At 47.5% G+C, this 17,154-nt stretch overlaps 1 protein-coding gene across 1 annotated transcript in view; it reads right to left on the minus strand.

The window, feature by feature from the left end:
- The window catches only part of LOC106497456 (VPS10 domain-containing receptor SorCS1), a 309,481-nt gene extending 299,826 nt beyond the window's left edge, over positions 1 to 9,655 (minus strand). The window contains exon 1 of the mRNA XM_067299556.1: positions 8,741 to 9,655. Coding sequence (XP_067155657.1) covers positions 8,741 to 9,403 — 663 coding nt within the window. The 5' untranslated portion in view covers positions 9,404 to 9,655. The remainder of the gene's footprint in view (positions 1 to 8,740) is intronic.
- Positions 9,656 to 17,154: the final 7,499 nt, after the last annotated feature.

Genomic DNA, 17,154 nt, shown 5'->3' on the forward strand with positions numbered 1-17,154 from the left:
TTTTTTTAAAGCGCCTGAAGAAAACATACACTGAGCAGGGACAATTAGTGAAGAGAAAAAACAAGCCTACATTTATTGTATAAAATATTTCCCTTGAATTATTTTCTCAACATGAAATGTAGTGGGGGAGGTGAGAATGAGGGAGGAAGGGAAACATTTTGGGAGAGAAATATGATGTCTCTGCTGGATTATCTAAATAGCCCAAGATTTTCTAAACAGCCTTTCACCTCCTCCTAAAGGGCTGTATGAAAATGATCCGCAAGAGCTCCTGGCATTGCTGGCTATAAATAATCACTGGCAAAGGCAACATAAAACCTAATACAAATAGATGTGAGCACTGACAGTGAGTTGGGACTCGGTGCTGTAAGGGATGAAGAGCTCTCGTAGGTAGCTGAGCACCCTCTGTCCAAAAATCCAGGCCTTGGGAAAGCACTTGCCTTGGGATGACAACTGCAAATCACCCACTTCCATCCCTCCTCCTTCATCTCTTGATTGAACATGTCTGTGCAAAGCATGAAAGACTCTGCAAATCAGCTCTTCGTGTACGAGGGGCGCCGAGAGGCGATAAGTAGGGCACCGGACACGTTTTCCTGGTGGCAGTCTGCAAGTCGCCTTGATGAATGCATTTCAGCCACATCCAAACACTGGTCCTATCTTTATGTATGAGATGCACTCCAGCGTTTTTGCCAGCCCAGCTGGTCCAAGAGTATCTGCCATGCCCTGCTGCTTCTGCATTAGAGAATGTAATATTCTGGGGAAAAAAGCATCTTTATTTTATGAGGGCGACCTCCTGGGGAGGAAAGGCAGGTAGGGTTTGCTGTTGTCCTCTAGCTCACTGTCTTGTGCGTACTTTGCTATCAGCTCGACCTGTCCCGCGATGTCCTGCGGCGTCCTTCCCCCGCAGGACCACATCTGCCACCGACCATCTCGTGGGCAGCGAACGCAGGAGGTCCTCTCCCACGAGCGAGGGTTTGGCCACCAGCGTGTCCTTGGCACCGAAAACCCTCCCTGGCAGCAGAAATGGCAAGTCCAGTTTCCCACCTCCTTCCTCGCACCCACAGATCTCCTCCTTGTTCCTCAGCCTTCTCCTGCCCCTCTTCCCACGCCAGCAGCAGCCAGCCCACAGTCCCACTGCCCCAGCATGGCAAAAAGCAGCTTTGCAGTGCAATGAGAGGCTCAGAGACACTTTTGAGTCCTGGAGCATTATCACGGGAGAGCATCACTTTCCTATTTAGGGACGTGATGTGAGGTTAAATTAAGTTCTTGGAGATCCTCTAAAAGAAAGGAATTACATTTTAGGGCATATCCTAAAATATCTTGTTCCTACTCAAAATACTTTGCCTTTTATGTTCTCTATGGAGAGAAAGTGCAATACCAACCAGTGAAAGCGTTATTGTGTTACCAGCGCTCAGAATTAGGGATTAAGGGCTCTTATGTTAACTGTTGTTTGATTTAAGAGAGTCAGCCAAAAAAAAATGCAAATGGCACAAAAAGTCATTTTACTGCATCAACTTTTATATGCATTTAAAATTCCAGAATAATTAGCCTATCACCCAGTGCTGCCATTTGAATTGGAATCAAGGCCCATTTTCATTTAACATCAAAATGTCAATTAGAGCTTCGGGAGTCATTGATTTTTTTGGTTTGTTGGCCAGAGATTAAAAAAACTGAGAGAAAAGAAGTGCCTTGTGTCAGTCTGAAGTTTTTTCTCCCCTTATGAAATGAAGACCTGAATGTGGCTTTGGTTCTGGATGAACAGGATTGAGCACAAAACAGGCTTCAGGCTAAGCTCAGTTGCCCAAACATCGGCACATATTATAATTTGAGATGCTCTACCATTCCCAGGCCTGGGCTGCCGGGTAGGACACAGGACCCACAGGAGTCCCAGGCCCAGGAGCAACAAATAAGAGGGTCAAATAAGCATTACAGGAACTGGATTTGAACCTATGAAATGTTCTGGTCAAGCTACTCCAGCATTTTCCAGAGGGAGAGGTCTCTGATGGGGCACTTTCACTCCCCTCACTGGAGCTCTGCACAACACGATGGCTGTGTTCAGTCTGGCACAGTAAGAAAGGCCCAGAGCATGCAAGACTGTCCAAGGGTGATGCTAATCTTGTGGCCCTCCATAGGTAAAGCTGCATCGCCGCAGAACGGGTCAGAGCGTTCCCTAACCTCTCCAAAATGATCTGGAGAATCCTGACCTCCTTGCTTCCCCCTCTGGACAGACCTCATCATGATTTCCAGGTCAGAGATATGAAAAAAGTTTTTTCTGAGGACAGGAGAAAAGGGAGAAAACCCTTTTCTATTATTAAGCACAGTGTTAAGAAGATTGAAAATTATAACCCTATTGCTTTATACAGTATATAGCCTCTTGATATTGCATGAAAGTCAGTTACAACTGTCAGAGCCCTTCCCTTATTCTCCTTAATCTCCCACCATGATGGGATTTGCATATCACATCTGTCGATCCGGGTGCAAGTTCCTTACCATCTCCCAAATACTTTCACTGAGACCGGATTCGCTCAGTGACAAGCCTTTCTTCTAGTCCTCACAGATTCTCTTTCACCCACCATTTTCTCTTAATACATGGCTATTCTTAATAACTGTTTCCCGTGTGTCCCATTTCATATTCTGTGTATGAAAAGCCTACGTTTTATCTGGTTAAGAAATATACCTAGAGATGGATTGCAACACAGAATAAAGAAACATTATGGCTATTGGCTCTTTTTTCCCCACTCACAGAAGTAAAAAAAAACCCACTTTTTTGTTTTTGTTAAAGAAATAAGGTCCTAATTCAAAGTCACTGTGAAATTTTCCAGTGTTTTCTCTCACTGAAGGTTTGTTTTAAAGAAGGTTTCATATCTAGAATGGATATAAAGTGGAATGGATATATGATCTGTACAGTAGCAAATGTAATCCAGAAGACTAAAATTTGAAACATGGAGGACTTTTGGTAATACTTTAATTTGACCTGAATCTTTCTGGTTTAAATGACTTTTTTTTCCCCTCACTTTTTACTCAGTCCTCGCTAAATAAACTCTCATTAGCTCTAGTGAGAGATTAGCCTGAAACAGTATCACCATCTGGTGCATTACTACTATTAATATTATTATATATTGTTAATGCAGGCATCCGCCTTAGAAAAATCTTTTTTGGGACCTCTTTCTCCTGCATCCTAGGAACCAATCTAAAGACAAAGCGACTAACAACAGAGTCATTCCTCGCTATGGGTCTCACTGCACTGCTGCCTCTGGCCTCCACAACCATATTAATCTCCTTAATTTCTAATAATACAATTCCCCCTGGGAAGAAGGGAGCAATGGGCTATCGCAGCGTCATACACCGTGATGCCAGTCTGAGACAGGATGATGTTGGAAGGTTCTTCTTCCTTCACTGGTAGTTTCACGTTGGAGCCACAGTTCTGCTTGTGAAGAAGGGCAGAGGGTAATAACTGCAGCCAGTTTCATGAACGAAGGGCCCAAGCAAAAGTCTCAGGGTGAGAAGGTGGCGAAACTTTGACTGTGATTCCCCATTCTGGTCTGAACCAAAAAACACTGGCCATTTAAGATACTTTTGCCATGCCTTTACACGCTCCTTTGATGTCTCTCTTGTAAAAGGGAATACATTCATTACCATCCACATGGAACTGTGCCCATCAAAAGCGAAAATTTGATTCAAATTTGAGCTCTCAGGAATCTGACTCCTAGAAATTCACAGTTCACTTTCCACAATCTGTCTTACAAGAGGGCACAGAAAGAGCAGTGCTTGTTTGATTTAGCAAAGCAGAGACTGAAAGGGATTGCTGATTTCTGCCTGTGTAATAATTCCAGGGGACTTAAGTGCCAGGGAGGGAAAATAACTCTGGAATTAAAAGGCATGTGGACAAATAAAAAAGGAAATCTAAATTGCCTAATGGCAGTGTTAGACCAGAAATTAGACAAGAGGTTTTCAAAAACCCAAAGAGTAATATTGGAACAGCTATCCAGAAAGGAAGAAGGCAATAGGAGGGTGGGGTGAAAGAAACCTGATTGTTTTTAAGATGGAGTGTGATCAGTTTAGGACTGTAGGATGTAGTACCTGCCATAGCTCTGTCACATTCTTTAAGTTCCTAATTTATAAAGTAGGTTTGAACTCTTCAACTTAAAATCCAACATGTTACTCCCAATTACTTTGCCCTGGAGAAAATACAGTGCATTGGAAATATATAGGCACACCGTTACTCAGCCTTCCCTGCATTTAGTTTGTCCTGTCAATAACATTGGGTAAGATCTTGCAAGTAATACCTAATGTAGAGGCTCACCTTGTCCAAAAGTTCTCCCAAAAGAGACCTAATTCTTCCTGTGTTGTCTAGTGCAATCACCTGACAACTGCAATGATGACCTTGCATGCTTCATCCTGCACTGGACCCAACAGTCGTATTGATTTTCTACTGTGGATGGAATATAAAACCTGTTTGGCCAGGTTGTTTTGCATCTGGTCCAGACTTCATCTCCATCAGTCTGATGAGGACCTTCTGTTATGGAGGACCTAAGAGAAGCTCAGCTCTGTCCATGTAAATCACCATGCTCATGCCATGTAAATCACAGAAGGCCGAACCAGCTGTTTTTAAGATTTCCTGGGCTGCAGAAGATGCAAGCACTGGATGACATGCGAAAGCCAGTCCCCCAGGTTTACAGCAGGGTACATGATTGAATTCTTTGCCTCAACACTTTGACATCTACACCAAAGTCCAGTCCAGCCCAGGAGAACAGATTTTGTCCAGAACAAGGCAACTGTAACCTGCCTCATTAAGGAACTGTGAAATGCATGCTGCTTTCCTTCAGAGCACCACATTACAGCCCAACATCAAGGCTCCTGCTCGGACTTCCTCACCCTCTGACCTCCTCCAATTTTTGTTCTTTCACCAGGGTACCTTTCAAATGAACAAGTAAGGCACCAGTCTCACTCAGAGTCACCCTAAGACAGAAGCGACCTTGGTTTCTCGGATGCTCTGAAACCCCCAAGATTGATGAAACCATCTATATCCCAAAAGCTCATAATAAACCTCTCCTGGAGATTTGCTTCTCTCCATTAAAAGCAAGGATCTCTAGTCTCTTTTAGCTTCACACACAAATCCCTGCTAGCTGTTTTCTCCTGCTCTGTAGCACAGCATCAAGGGACTCCAAATCTACAGTGTTTGGATACACCAAATCAGGAAGCATGTTTGATATGTCTGCAAGCTAATAAATCTGCCAAGTTCCACACTGATGATGAAATTCCTCAGTGGTGCAAAGACCCAGCAGATCTCACACGCGTGTCTTGTAGCAAGGGTCTGAGAAAGATTTTTTTTTTTGGTAGGATCCACTTCTCCAATTTCTATGGAAGTCAGTAGAAAGACTCTCAAGATGCATCAAACCAAGTAAATTAAGCAATAGCAGACCAATTCAGAGACTTATTAAATTGTCAGAGTGGTCCTGGCATGGTTTTGACTTGGGCCAGTTAAAACCCTCCTGGATCATTCCCAGACATAGTCTGGGAGACAGTACAAGCCAAAAACCATTCCCAGTACCCAATTTAGTTGCAGCTGCTCTTCGCTGTTTTGCAGTCTAAAAGAGTTCAGTATTCTGGAGATGCCAGATCATCCCCATTGGCCTGTGTAGCCTTGTTAACCTCCACTGGAGTCAGAGAAAGCCCAAGGCTCATCTGTATTGTAATACAACACTGGATATACTCCAGGTTTCATCCTCATCAGTCTTCTGACAATCCAGGCTCCCTACATCTATGCTGTCCTCTAGAGAGCACCTACTGGCTCCACTGGTGAACAAGTCAAGATATAGAGGAGAGACCAGTGCGCATGTGAATTGTGTCCCTACAGATGTGAGCTGTGCACTCACCAAAGATCTGAGGTCTCCACAGTGTGGATATGGCTAGGCCATAGCACTTGGCCTGCAAAGTTGTGTGCTTGTTCAGGCACTGCTGTCAAGGACGATACAATATTTTGCTGGAGGATAAGCTGTCTAGAGAGCACCACAAGTCATTAATGGGCTAAAACAATCCCTGATGTAAACTAATTTATGTTGGTAGAGTTATACCCGCATGACTTGCACCATTATTTATTATTCTTATTCCACTTGTGGCTGAGTCCACAGCGAGTCCATCCCCACGCAGAATGCCTCAGCAGGATGCCATAGGTTAGACAGTGTGCAAACTCAGCACGAAATGACAGCCCTGCCCCAAAGAAGCTGCAAACACCCAGAACAATCCCTTATAGAAATCAACAGTCCTTACAGGGGTCCCTTCCCCTCCGTCGGAAGCACTGCAATTGTATCCCAACTGAGTACGTTACCAAAAAAAGGATACAGGGAACTAGGCTCTGGCTGGCAGAATAAGGTGCATTATAATAAAACAGCTTAGTGGCAACAGTGTTTTATTTTCGCAGCTTTTCAATCTAAAGGGACCTCAGATGTTCTGGGTTTTGTTTTGCCTTTTTCCTGTACTCACACAGATGCTGCAAACTACAGCCCCCTCCAGAGTGCCCCTGTGCCCGGGTGAAAGGCAAAAGCTGTTTAACAGCAGCACTAACACGACACAGTAGAAGCCAACAGGAAGAAGAGGGGATGCTGCATCCACCTGCCCAGCAGGGAAACCCAGGCAGGAAGCCAGCAGCTACTTCTGCTGGAGCACAGCCAGGGCACGGGCTGCACGGCATCTCCTGCAAACAGCATCATGGGCTCTCCTGTGACCCCGCGCAGGCAGGACTGCACATGTTGTAGCCCACAGGGAGCCTCTCCTCCCAGCCCCTTCCCACTCCCCTCTCCTTCACAGGTGAGTGCCCAATTGCCCCTCGCAGAGACACTGGGTCAGTGTCACTTTGGGCAAACTACTGAATGAACACCACTGCTTCAGCTGAGCCTGGGCAAGGCTGTCATCCGTCCAAGCCCTGCTGAGGTCCAGCTTCATTTAGCATTGAGAGGGGGACGCGGTCACCGCACAAGAAGGCACAGCACTGCCAAGCACCCCAGGAGCGAGGTGGGAGCGTAACCTCCCCAACCGTGACACAACGCGGAGCTCTTTCAAGAAGACGGCAGCAAAGCAGTCCCTGGCATTTAACAGTCTGTATTACCACAGCGGGCGGAAACACATATACACGTATACATATACCTAGGCACATATAAAACAAAATGCACATACACATCTAATTATAATATGTCTTCATAAATGCAGGGGTGAAACATCCTTGCAGCAAAAGACCAGAACTGATGCCTTCAGGATGGCTTTTTATATCAGAAGCTTTTGCTTAACAAATGCTTCACCTTAAACCCGTGTCAGCCCCAAGTCAGTCTGTATGAACAGACGTGAGTTCCTACAAGGGAATTTCTGTTAGCACAACTGTACAAGAGAGAGACTAGCAGAGCTGGGACGAGAGAGGAACGGCCTTCAAAACCGAGATGACAAGTATTCCTCAGTCAATTAATTGATTACAAAGCTCCTGATAAGAGCATAAAACCATGTTCCAATTAACTACAGCTGAACCCCCCAGTGAGGTGCTTCTGACATCTACATTAATTCTAAACCGGGTGACTGTGATATACCTTAATACAATCTATACCAAAAGGAATTCATAATCATCAAACCATTATTGCGAAATGTTACCAGGCTTCTACTACCCAAAGCTGAAGGGGAGGCCCAGGGTTGGCCCAGAGCAGCCAGAAACCTCCTGGCATTACAGCCGCAGACGCCTGGCAGGAGAGGAGCCCGAGTCCCCTTCCTCCGCAGGGGTCGTACGGGCAGCGCTGTCACGCCGGCACCCCCCTCTCTCCTATTAGCATTCAGCTTGCTGTCTCAAAGAGACGAAGTGGCAGAAGTTTGAGCATTCAAACAGCCCGATCTCCCCACTTCTGCTAGCCCCGGAGCAGAGTTAAGGGCAAGCAGGAGGCCAGGCAAGCAGCTCCCTCGGCCTGCCCCAGGCCTCAGCTGTCCGGCTCTGGGTCACCTCCACAGTAGCAGCGGGAGGGAGGATGCAAGGCTTAAGTTTACTTGGTAACTTTGGTGCCGTGACAGTTTCTCCAGCCTGGAAACCAAATCGCCTACTTCTGTGGCTGCTTTTTTGGGGCCCTTTTGCCGCTATTCACGAGCTGGGTCTGGGTTAAGGGGAGGGATGAGAACTGTTTCGTGTTAACATCTGGGGGACAAGAGGCAGAGAGCAGCTTGTTCCTCCCTCCCTCCCTCCCTGCACGGAGGCACCTCGGAGATGAAGTCCTGATGCCGCCCAGCCTCTCCCCACCCGCGGGACGCCGGGACGGAGCCCCCCGGCCGCCCGGGCCCGCGGGGCCGGGAGGAGGAGGAGGAGGAGGAGGAGGAGCAGAGGGGGTTTGCAGCCTCCCTGGCTCTCAAAAGGGTTATCCCGGGGGCTGCGAGAGACGGGGCCCCCGGGCGCCCCTTCCTCTCCGCCCTCGCGGCGGAGGCCGAGCAGGGGCTGGAGGGGGCCGCGCTCAGCGGGCGGGCGGTGGAAAGTTGGTTTTTTTTCCCCGCTCCAGAAGAAAGGCCCCTTTTTCGAGGCGCTTCTGCCCCGCTGCACACTGCTAAGCGAAGCGAAGCCAAGCCCGGGAAGCGGCGCCCGGGAAGGGACGGAGGCGCAAGGCGCCCCGCGGGAGCAGAAGAGCCCGACGCGCTCCCCCACGACGGCAGGGGAAGAGGCGGGCAGGGAGGGGGGCGCCCCGCCGCCCCCGCGCCGCCCCCGCGCCGCGCCCGCGGTACTCACGCTGCTGTTGTGGCCGGACCAGTGCACCATGGCTTGGTTGTGCGCCGAGTCGCCGGCGAGGGCGAAGGTGGTGCTGCCCAGCCGCAGCTCCTCCGGCGCGAAGCGGGCGGCGCCGGCGCCCCCCGGCTCCCGCCGCGCCCGCCCCGCCGCGCCCTGCCCCGCCGCGCCCCGCGGGCTGCGGCCCGGCGACGGCGGCGGCGGCGGCGGCGGCGGCTCGGCCCGGCTCCGCCGCGGCCGCCCGGGGGGCGCCGGGCCGCGGCGGGGGGCCGCGCTCGACCGCGGCGGGCCGCCCCCGGGCGCTGCGGTGCTCGGCCGCCGCGGTGCTCGGCCGCCGCGGAGCTTCGCCGCCGTGGGAGCGGGGGCGAGGGTCGCTTGCAGCGCGGCATCCTCCTCCGCCGCCTCCTGCTCGCCGGCCCCGTGCCCTCTCTCACCTCGCTCCGCCGCCGGGAGCCTCCCCTGCTCCCTTTCTCCTCGGTCGCCCCTCAAGTGCATTAATAATCCCTGCTGCGGATGCTGCTGCTGCTGCTGCTGCGGCTTCACCTGGGAATGGCAGGATCTGCAAGTTATTTCTGCACCGGTGAAGCCAAAAGTGAAGAGGAAAAGCCATGTCCAGTACAGGAGAGCGACGTGCCAGGCTGGGTACCAGCCAGCAACTTTTTCCATTGCTGCTGATTGCTGATGAGAGGGAGCGAGCAGGAGCAGGAAGGAGAGAGAAGGAGCGAGAGAGCGGGGTGCTGCCGATTTACCCACCGCGGGGTAAACACAACCAGAACTCCATAAAGTTTCAGACTCTGCTGTGTGTGATGCAGCCGAGGAGGAGGGGAAACGGCTTGTTTTCCCCCTCTTTTTTCCCCCTATTTTCCTTTCCTTCTTTTGCACTTTTTTCCTCTTTTTTTTTTCTTTTTCTTTTTCTTTTTTTTTCCCCCCCAAAGACTGGCGTTGCTGATCAGGCTTTTGATGGAAGGGAAAGCCACAACCACACGGGGGAGGAGCTGAACTGAAGTCAGCGAGAGAGGGAGAGGGAGAGGAGCAAATCCTGGCTGGCGCTTCCTCCCGGCTGCCTTTGTGGAAGTGCCAGCCCGCTCGCCGCCGCCGCCGCCGCCGCGCTGCCTCCGCGCCGCTGCAGCGCGCTCCCCTCCTCGCAGCAGCCCCCGGGATGCTCGCCGCTGCTGCGAGGCGAGCGTGGCTCGCTCGCCCTCCCTCGCACGCACACGCTCCCTCCAGAAGGACTTACCCCAACTTTCACACGCGCTCGCGCATCTGCTGCCTTCCTCCCCTGCACTTCCCCTGCGCTCAAACCCCTAAAACCTGCTCCCGAGTCCCAAAATGCTCCAGCCAGCGCAGGGGGACTGGAAGCGGACGTGTGAAGTGAAGGAGCAATGCATACGTATATGCATCTGTCTGTGTATGGCCTTTCCAGGGGCAAATGCTTTAATATTTGGTTAATCAAATGGCCTCAAATGTCCAAGCGGGCTCTGCAACGTCTCCTGCTTTCTCTCCCCAGAGACTGATGCAAATGCACTGGTGTTGAAGGGAATACGAAGGGAAGGAAGTGAAGGGTCCATCCCTCTGTAGACACCTGTACTTGATTTCACAGAGGGGGAAGTCACATTTCCACCCCTCAGTGCCCTCCTCCGCCTCTGCTTTGCTGTACCGTCAGTTGCAGTAGCTGGCGATGTTTAGATAAATCACTCAGGCATGACAGAAGTTTGCTCAGATAAATGCCAGTGGAGACAGGGACATGCTTTTGGAAATGAAATGACAGCGGTGGGGGAGAGAGGGGAAGGGAGGGATTCCCCACCAGCGGTTTGTTGGTAGAAAAAAAACCTTTCTGCTCTAGCTGCCTCTCACCTCTGAAGGATCAGCAATTTCTCTCCCCAGGAGCTGCGCTCTCCCTCTCTCACCAGATCCCTTCTCACTAGTTTTCACTAGCTTTCACTAGCACTGGCTGGAGCAGATCACTGGCCCCTGCTTGTGGAGGCCGGCTCTGCCTGCCCCACGTGAGCCACTTGTCCCTTACTCCGGGCAGCGGTGACGGCCCACTCTGCAGGACAGTGGCCCAAGGCTTTACAGACAAGTGCCCACATGGTTTAAGACTAGAGGGAATTAAACATTCTGCCACTGGAACTTTATTCCACCTCGTCTGCCTGCTCTCACTCATTTCCATTTGATTTCCCTGAGAGTTTGTTTTTTAATTAATGTTTTTAAATTTTTCTTCCTGACACGGAAGACCTTATTTTATTTTTTTTGGCAGAGCATTTCAGAAGGAGATTTACAGATTTGTTCCACATTCTTTTAGAGATTTCACTCAAATGCTCACTGGTTACACATCTTGGGGTATTAGCACAAGATCACAAGAGAAGGGAGACTCGCAGTAATTGAGGCTGGGCATAACTTCATGCTGCTTACAATAATGATGGATTGTCTGCAATCTAACCATCAGACCTCAGCTAAATCTACTGTAAACCAATTAACTTCATACCTGCTTCCATATCTCCCAGCTAAATGGTTACTATTAGTTATAGCCTGTCAGTGATAATAATTAACACTTTGCACTTAAACAGCTCTTTTCCTTTATTGAGCCCAAAATTCTTCACAAAGACCAGTGAATTTTACCATTGTTGCGCCAGTGGGGGAAACTCAGTCACAGTGAGATCAGCAATGCAGTAAGGTTTGGAAACCTCATTATCAACCCAGTCCATTTTCTTCTGTATAAGAGATTCACCAGATGGATCTATCTCAATGGATGCATTAGAGAGCAACACCTTCCTAGGACAAGTAAGTCTCTTAAAGAGGGTTTAATTTAAAAGGATGAAATTCAAAGAGGTAAGTGGGTGCAAGAGAGAAAGAACTTAAAAGGCGGAGATGAATAAGAAGTCAGAGGAAATGCCTCCCAGGATTATCTTTGCTTGTAATGGAGATTTACACCCCAAGGAGTGGCTAAAGCTAATGAGAGAAACAATCTAGCTATCTCATTCAGACAGATGATTATATCTCAAATGTGATGAGCAACCAGTGAGTGATATGGATGTGCCTGTTATAGCACACCTTATATACTGCGAATATACTACACTTTCAGAGCTCCTCAGCAAATGCACACAGGAGTCAGGCATGGTGAGAAAATACTGGATTAGACCCAAGGACAACCTAGCCCAGGTTCTCCCTGTTGTGGATGGACGTAAAACACAGGTGTATGGTACAATCCCTGATGCCCATTTCTGGAAATCCTCAGTTTAGGAGATTCCAGCAGCAATTGCATGTGATCCCTTGTGTTTAATAGCTACTGATGGACCTCTCTTTCCTGAATTTGTCTAATCCTTATTTATATTCTTGGTCTGCAAGGCATGCTGTGGTAGTCAGTTTTACAATCTGATTATGTGTGCTTTTGAATACTCGTGGTCTGCCTTTATTTGAGAGACATTTTAAATTGCCATGATCTAATCCTGTGCCAGCCATCTTTCTGCCACAGATGATGTGATGATTGAGCTTTCAGAAGTCTCAACACAGAGTCTTTGGCACAGAAAGAATAATCCCCTGACATTTGATGTAAGAAACAGCTCTCTTGAGTTGGGAGCTATAGTAAGCTCCTATGCTGTCATTAGTGGGAGCTGAGTTCGAATAGGAAAGGGAAGCACTGGTGTGTAGTGACTGGACTCCAGGGATAGTGCTCTCCATGCTTACACACGGGGAAAGGCTGCACTCATGGGAATCCCGATCTGAAGGTACACCTGCTCTGATGTTTTGATGGCATAGACTACACCACATATTCAACTCCACCCACTGATGAGAACGTGTTTTCCATGAGAGCCCCTACACTAACCTGATCAGGAGATTGCTCTTCTGTTTCATACAGTATTCCAATATTCCCCCAAGGGAGGGCAGAGAAGAGGGTCCTGGAAATGGAGTAGTCTCTTTGCAGCTGTGGAACAGAATACCGTTATTGGCACTATAAAACACGATGCTATGAGAACAAATGAAAAATGCGGGTCTCAGCTGGCCCCTTCAGCCTCTGCCTTTACCAAGATAAGCGGTGGCAGGGGGTGTTCCTCTCCACCAGAGAGGCCCACCACAAAGGGAGAGATCTGCACAGACATGAGTGGGCTTATGGGGATCTCACTTTGGGGGTCAGGAAGCACAGGCAGGAACCTAGTGAAGGGAGTAGGTACCACTTCCGGGCACGATGGAGCAAACATCTTCCTAAGGATTTATGCAGCCTTCGGAAGAGGAAGGAAACGGAAGGAAATGTAGCTGAGTACACAAATCTTCACTTGGGACTGGGCAGGTTCAGAGAGATATGGGAATATGGGCTTGGTCAAGGGCATAAATCCTTTACATAATGATTACAATAATCCAGCATGTGCAGTCATCCTTTCCCCTGGAGCGTTTCACACTCACAATCAGAGACTACGTGCGAAAGTGTGATCCCGAGGCACCTCCTGGCTCAGTAGGAGCCTATCTTCTGAAAAACGCTGGGTGACAGACCCCTGCAAGCTGGAAGCACCTCGGTGATTATGCCAGCGTCGCCTGAACTCTGATGGGTTAGAAAGGGGGGGAAGAACAAAAGAAGACGGAGAGAAAGAAACAGAAATGGGTGGGTCTGACCAGCTGAGTTTTCAATATAGGATTGGGGCATAGCCTAGCCTCCTCTCAGATCTTTTAGACTAAGCAGTAAAATCTCTCTCTAGTAAATATCTGTGTAATTGAGATGTTGTGAATTTTCAGGCATTTTAAAACATCAGTTTTCTCTGTAAAGACTGTGCAGTGAAGGGAGCCCAAGAAAAACACTGCTCCATTGATTCCTACCACGCTATGGTGGGTGATGAATACTGTGCTTGGCCATTACACATAATTCCTCCAAAAGGAATCCCTGTTTGAAAAAAAAATTAATTACAAATCAGGATACAACGGGACTTGTTGCAGTTTCTCTTAGCAAAAAAATGATGGCTCTCGACTGTAAATATCACAAAGATTTTTTTTTTTCTAAATAGGTTCTGGGTGCTTTTTTCTCTAAATAAAAGAGAAACTAATTAAATACATCAAAACAACTATTGCCAAGTGCCTCTTATTTCACTGAACAGATGGAAATTATTTACCTACATGGATTGTTTTGTGAAAAGATTTATATATATAGTTGGTACACAGGTATTTTCTGAAATAGGTTCTGGGATTTCAAATAGGGGTAATACATTTGATACACAGAAATGATTTGAGACAAATTATGAGACCAAAATAACTTAAAATCTGTATCTCCCTGCCACAGAATATCATTTACCTCACTCAGATTATTTCTGGAAAGGTGACTGAAATATTTATTTTTTAACACTAATAATTGCTCTAAATTAATTAACATGAAAGCTCTCTTTTGTTATTCCAGACAATCAACCTCCAAACCAGTGACATCCCAAAATTAGGCTGCTGCAGCTTTTAACAGGGGCTCCCATTCGTCTGCAAATGTGATGTGATTTTGCTTTAGTTACCATAAATATTAACAGTAAAGGCTTTTTGTTCTTTTACTCCCTCTTGCTGCAGCCTGTTGCAAAGACTGAAGTTTAAAGTAATCTCAAAAGAGTTCAAAAGTTTGCCACTTACAGTTTAAATAGCCACTTTGCTTTGCTGAATCCTCAGATGGAGATTTCAGGCAGCAATTTAGCCGGCAAGTAGAGCTAGGTGGCAGATTCAGTGTTACTGCGTGTAAGCCCAGAAAGGTACTCAGCACCCACGCCTGGCGCCAGGTTTCCCCAGAGCGGCTCTAGCCTGGCTGTGTGTAAAGTAGCGTTGCAAGGGCTGCACGTACGCCAGGACTCCACGTACACAGCTAGTGCTCCGAGCTGGCTGTTAGAGAGAAACTGAGCTAGAATGAGCTTTTATTATAACAACTTTCAATCTGGTAAACATGGGCAGAAGGAGGGAGCCTGGAGTGCCTCTCGTGGTCAAGTCCCTCACCACCACCAGTATGAATAATAACCACGAGATGACCCAGCCACTGTCACATTTTATTCTGGCTGTTTTAAAGCAACCCCATGATACCCTGAGGGATTTTGCCATTGATAACTGAAATGTGCACTGCGGACATTTCCAACCACACAAAGGGCAAGCAACTAACTAGGAAAAATCAGCATGGCTTTAGCAAAAGCAAATAATGCTTGACCAACCTGATTGTCTCCTGTTACTAAATAGCCGACTATTTTAACACCATCTCCCACAGCACTCTTATTGTAAGCTGAGGAAGTATGGGCAGGTCAAACCGACTGCTAGAGGCTTGAAAATTGGCTGGATCACTAGTCTCAAAGGCTGAGAACCACCTGGCTGGATAGCAGCCATCCTGGACAGGGCCTGGGGGTCGCAGTGGGCGCCAAGTCAAATATGAGCTGACAATGTCATCTCTTTGCAAATAACACAAACTGTATTTGGAAGAGTATCATCAGGAGATCAAAAGTTATAATCCCCCTCCATTTAGCACTGGGGAGGCTAAACATGGACTACTGCTTCTAGTTTTGGACCCCCAGTTCAAACAGGACATGGAGAAGCTGAGGAAGGCTACCAAGTGGAGGGCTACCAAGCTGGTGAGCACATGACCTACAACGAGAGCTAGACAGCTGGGCTAGTTTGAGAGGCGGATAAGCTAGAGGTCAGGCCGAAGGTGGTACTATTACTGTGTGTGGCACCCACTGGACAACAAAATTCAGAGATGGTTGTGCTGTAACATCCTAGAGCTGGCCATACTCAGAAACTTGGACTTTACCTTGCTTTCTCTGTTGTCCCACTGGGCATGTATCTGTTCTATATCTGGCACTCAGCATGGCCCTTTCTCCTCCTTTCTTTGGCAGGAGAGGCAAACTTTCCTTTCCACAACCAGCAATGGGTCTTTGCAGCTTTTCGGGGTTAGCTGCAAGTTGCTTAGCTTTGTCCACTGAGTCTGTTTCATTCCCCATTCTTCTAGACCTCCTGCCTTTCCCCTCTCTCAAGAGAAACATAGCAATGGGATTCCTCTGGTTGTCTCGCAACCTTGCAAATCTGCAATCTGAAGCATGCCAATCAAGTGCTGGTAATAGTTTCCTGTGAACAGTAAACATCGTTCAAAGCGTCTCTCATAGACACAGAATACTTCAGCACCATAAATCTTCTTAAAAGCCTAACAGGCATAAAAATCATTTATATTTTCTCCCTTTTTCAGAGATTACTGAACTTCAGTCATTGCTGGGGAAGTTAGCCTGACATTCTACCAGCTATGGGTTTATTTGTATCGACAGGACAATAAAAATTCTTGTCTATCGCTATTGTTGTCACCTTTAGGTCTTCACTTGGTTGTGGAAAAATTTAATGTAGGTAAGAGACTAATGATGAAGAGAAAAAGATTACAAACTTAATGGCCTGTGAATGCTGTTTATGGTTTGTCATCATTACAGATGGTGTTTTCTTGCTTGTGTTCTTTGCTTGATCTCTCATAGCCAGAAGTGTTGAAAAAGTAGGGGTTCTAGGTACAGCTAAAGATAAAATTTCTACTAGAAGAAAGAGAAAAAAGAAGAAGAAAAGATTATTCTTCTATCTGACCTTTTTATTGCAAGAAAAATAAAAGAACAAAAAAACAAGAACCCTTGAGGCTGACTGAAGATGTGAGCTTGCTCATTGACAGTATTTTCTTTCAGGATTGAAAAAATGGCCAGGCAAAAATTTCTGTGAGGCAACAGAGAGGCACTTCAGCGCAAACTCTGTCCTGCTTCACTGATGCATCATTTCTAAAGTCACAGCCAGGCATCCTTTTCGGGAGGCAGCTTCATCACTCGGAGATCAACCAGCAGAGCATTTCATGGGCACACTCCCATGGTGCAAAATCAGGTGAGACAGGTTTGGCTATCAGTTAAAACTATTTATATTTATCCAGCTCATTTTGCCTGAAATGGGTTAGGAGGTACTCACATGAACTGTTTGCTAGTTGCTCAGCAGCGTGATAATTTCCAGCAGACACCCACAATCTGAGCACTGCAGTGTGCAGTCAGTGGCCTCTTCCATCACGGCAGCTGTCTGGAGGGTTAATGCTTTCATACCGTCTGCCTAGCCAGAAATGAAGGCAGGTGAAGAGAGAAAAATTTCCTCTGACCTTTTCTCCTTCCAGCCTGATAATTTCTTCAACAGCTTCTTAGATCTGTTGCTTTCATGTACCATTTTGTAGCTCTGTGGGACAGAAAGAGATACATCCCCTAATGAGGGCAGAAGAAAAGGTAGTGAGAGGCAGCAGGTCAGTTCCACAGTCAGCAGCAAATTCTTCTGACCAAAATACCAGAGTGGGTGGTGGAAAATCAGGAGAAAATACAAAGTAAATCCATTATTTCCATGCTGCCAATCTTTTTACTATGAATCATATAATAAATCCTGAGTTCTTGATGTCACGGGATTGTATGAGATTATCAACTTTC

This window comes from Apteryx mantelli, chromosome 7 (assembly GCF_036417845.1).
Source record: "Apteryx mantelli isolate bAptMan1 chromosome 7, bAptMan1.hap1, whole genome shotgun sequence".
NCBI classification, from domain to species: Eukaryota; Metazoa; Chordata; class Aves; order Apterygiformes; family Apterygidae; genus Apteryx; species Apteryx mantelli.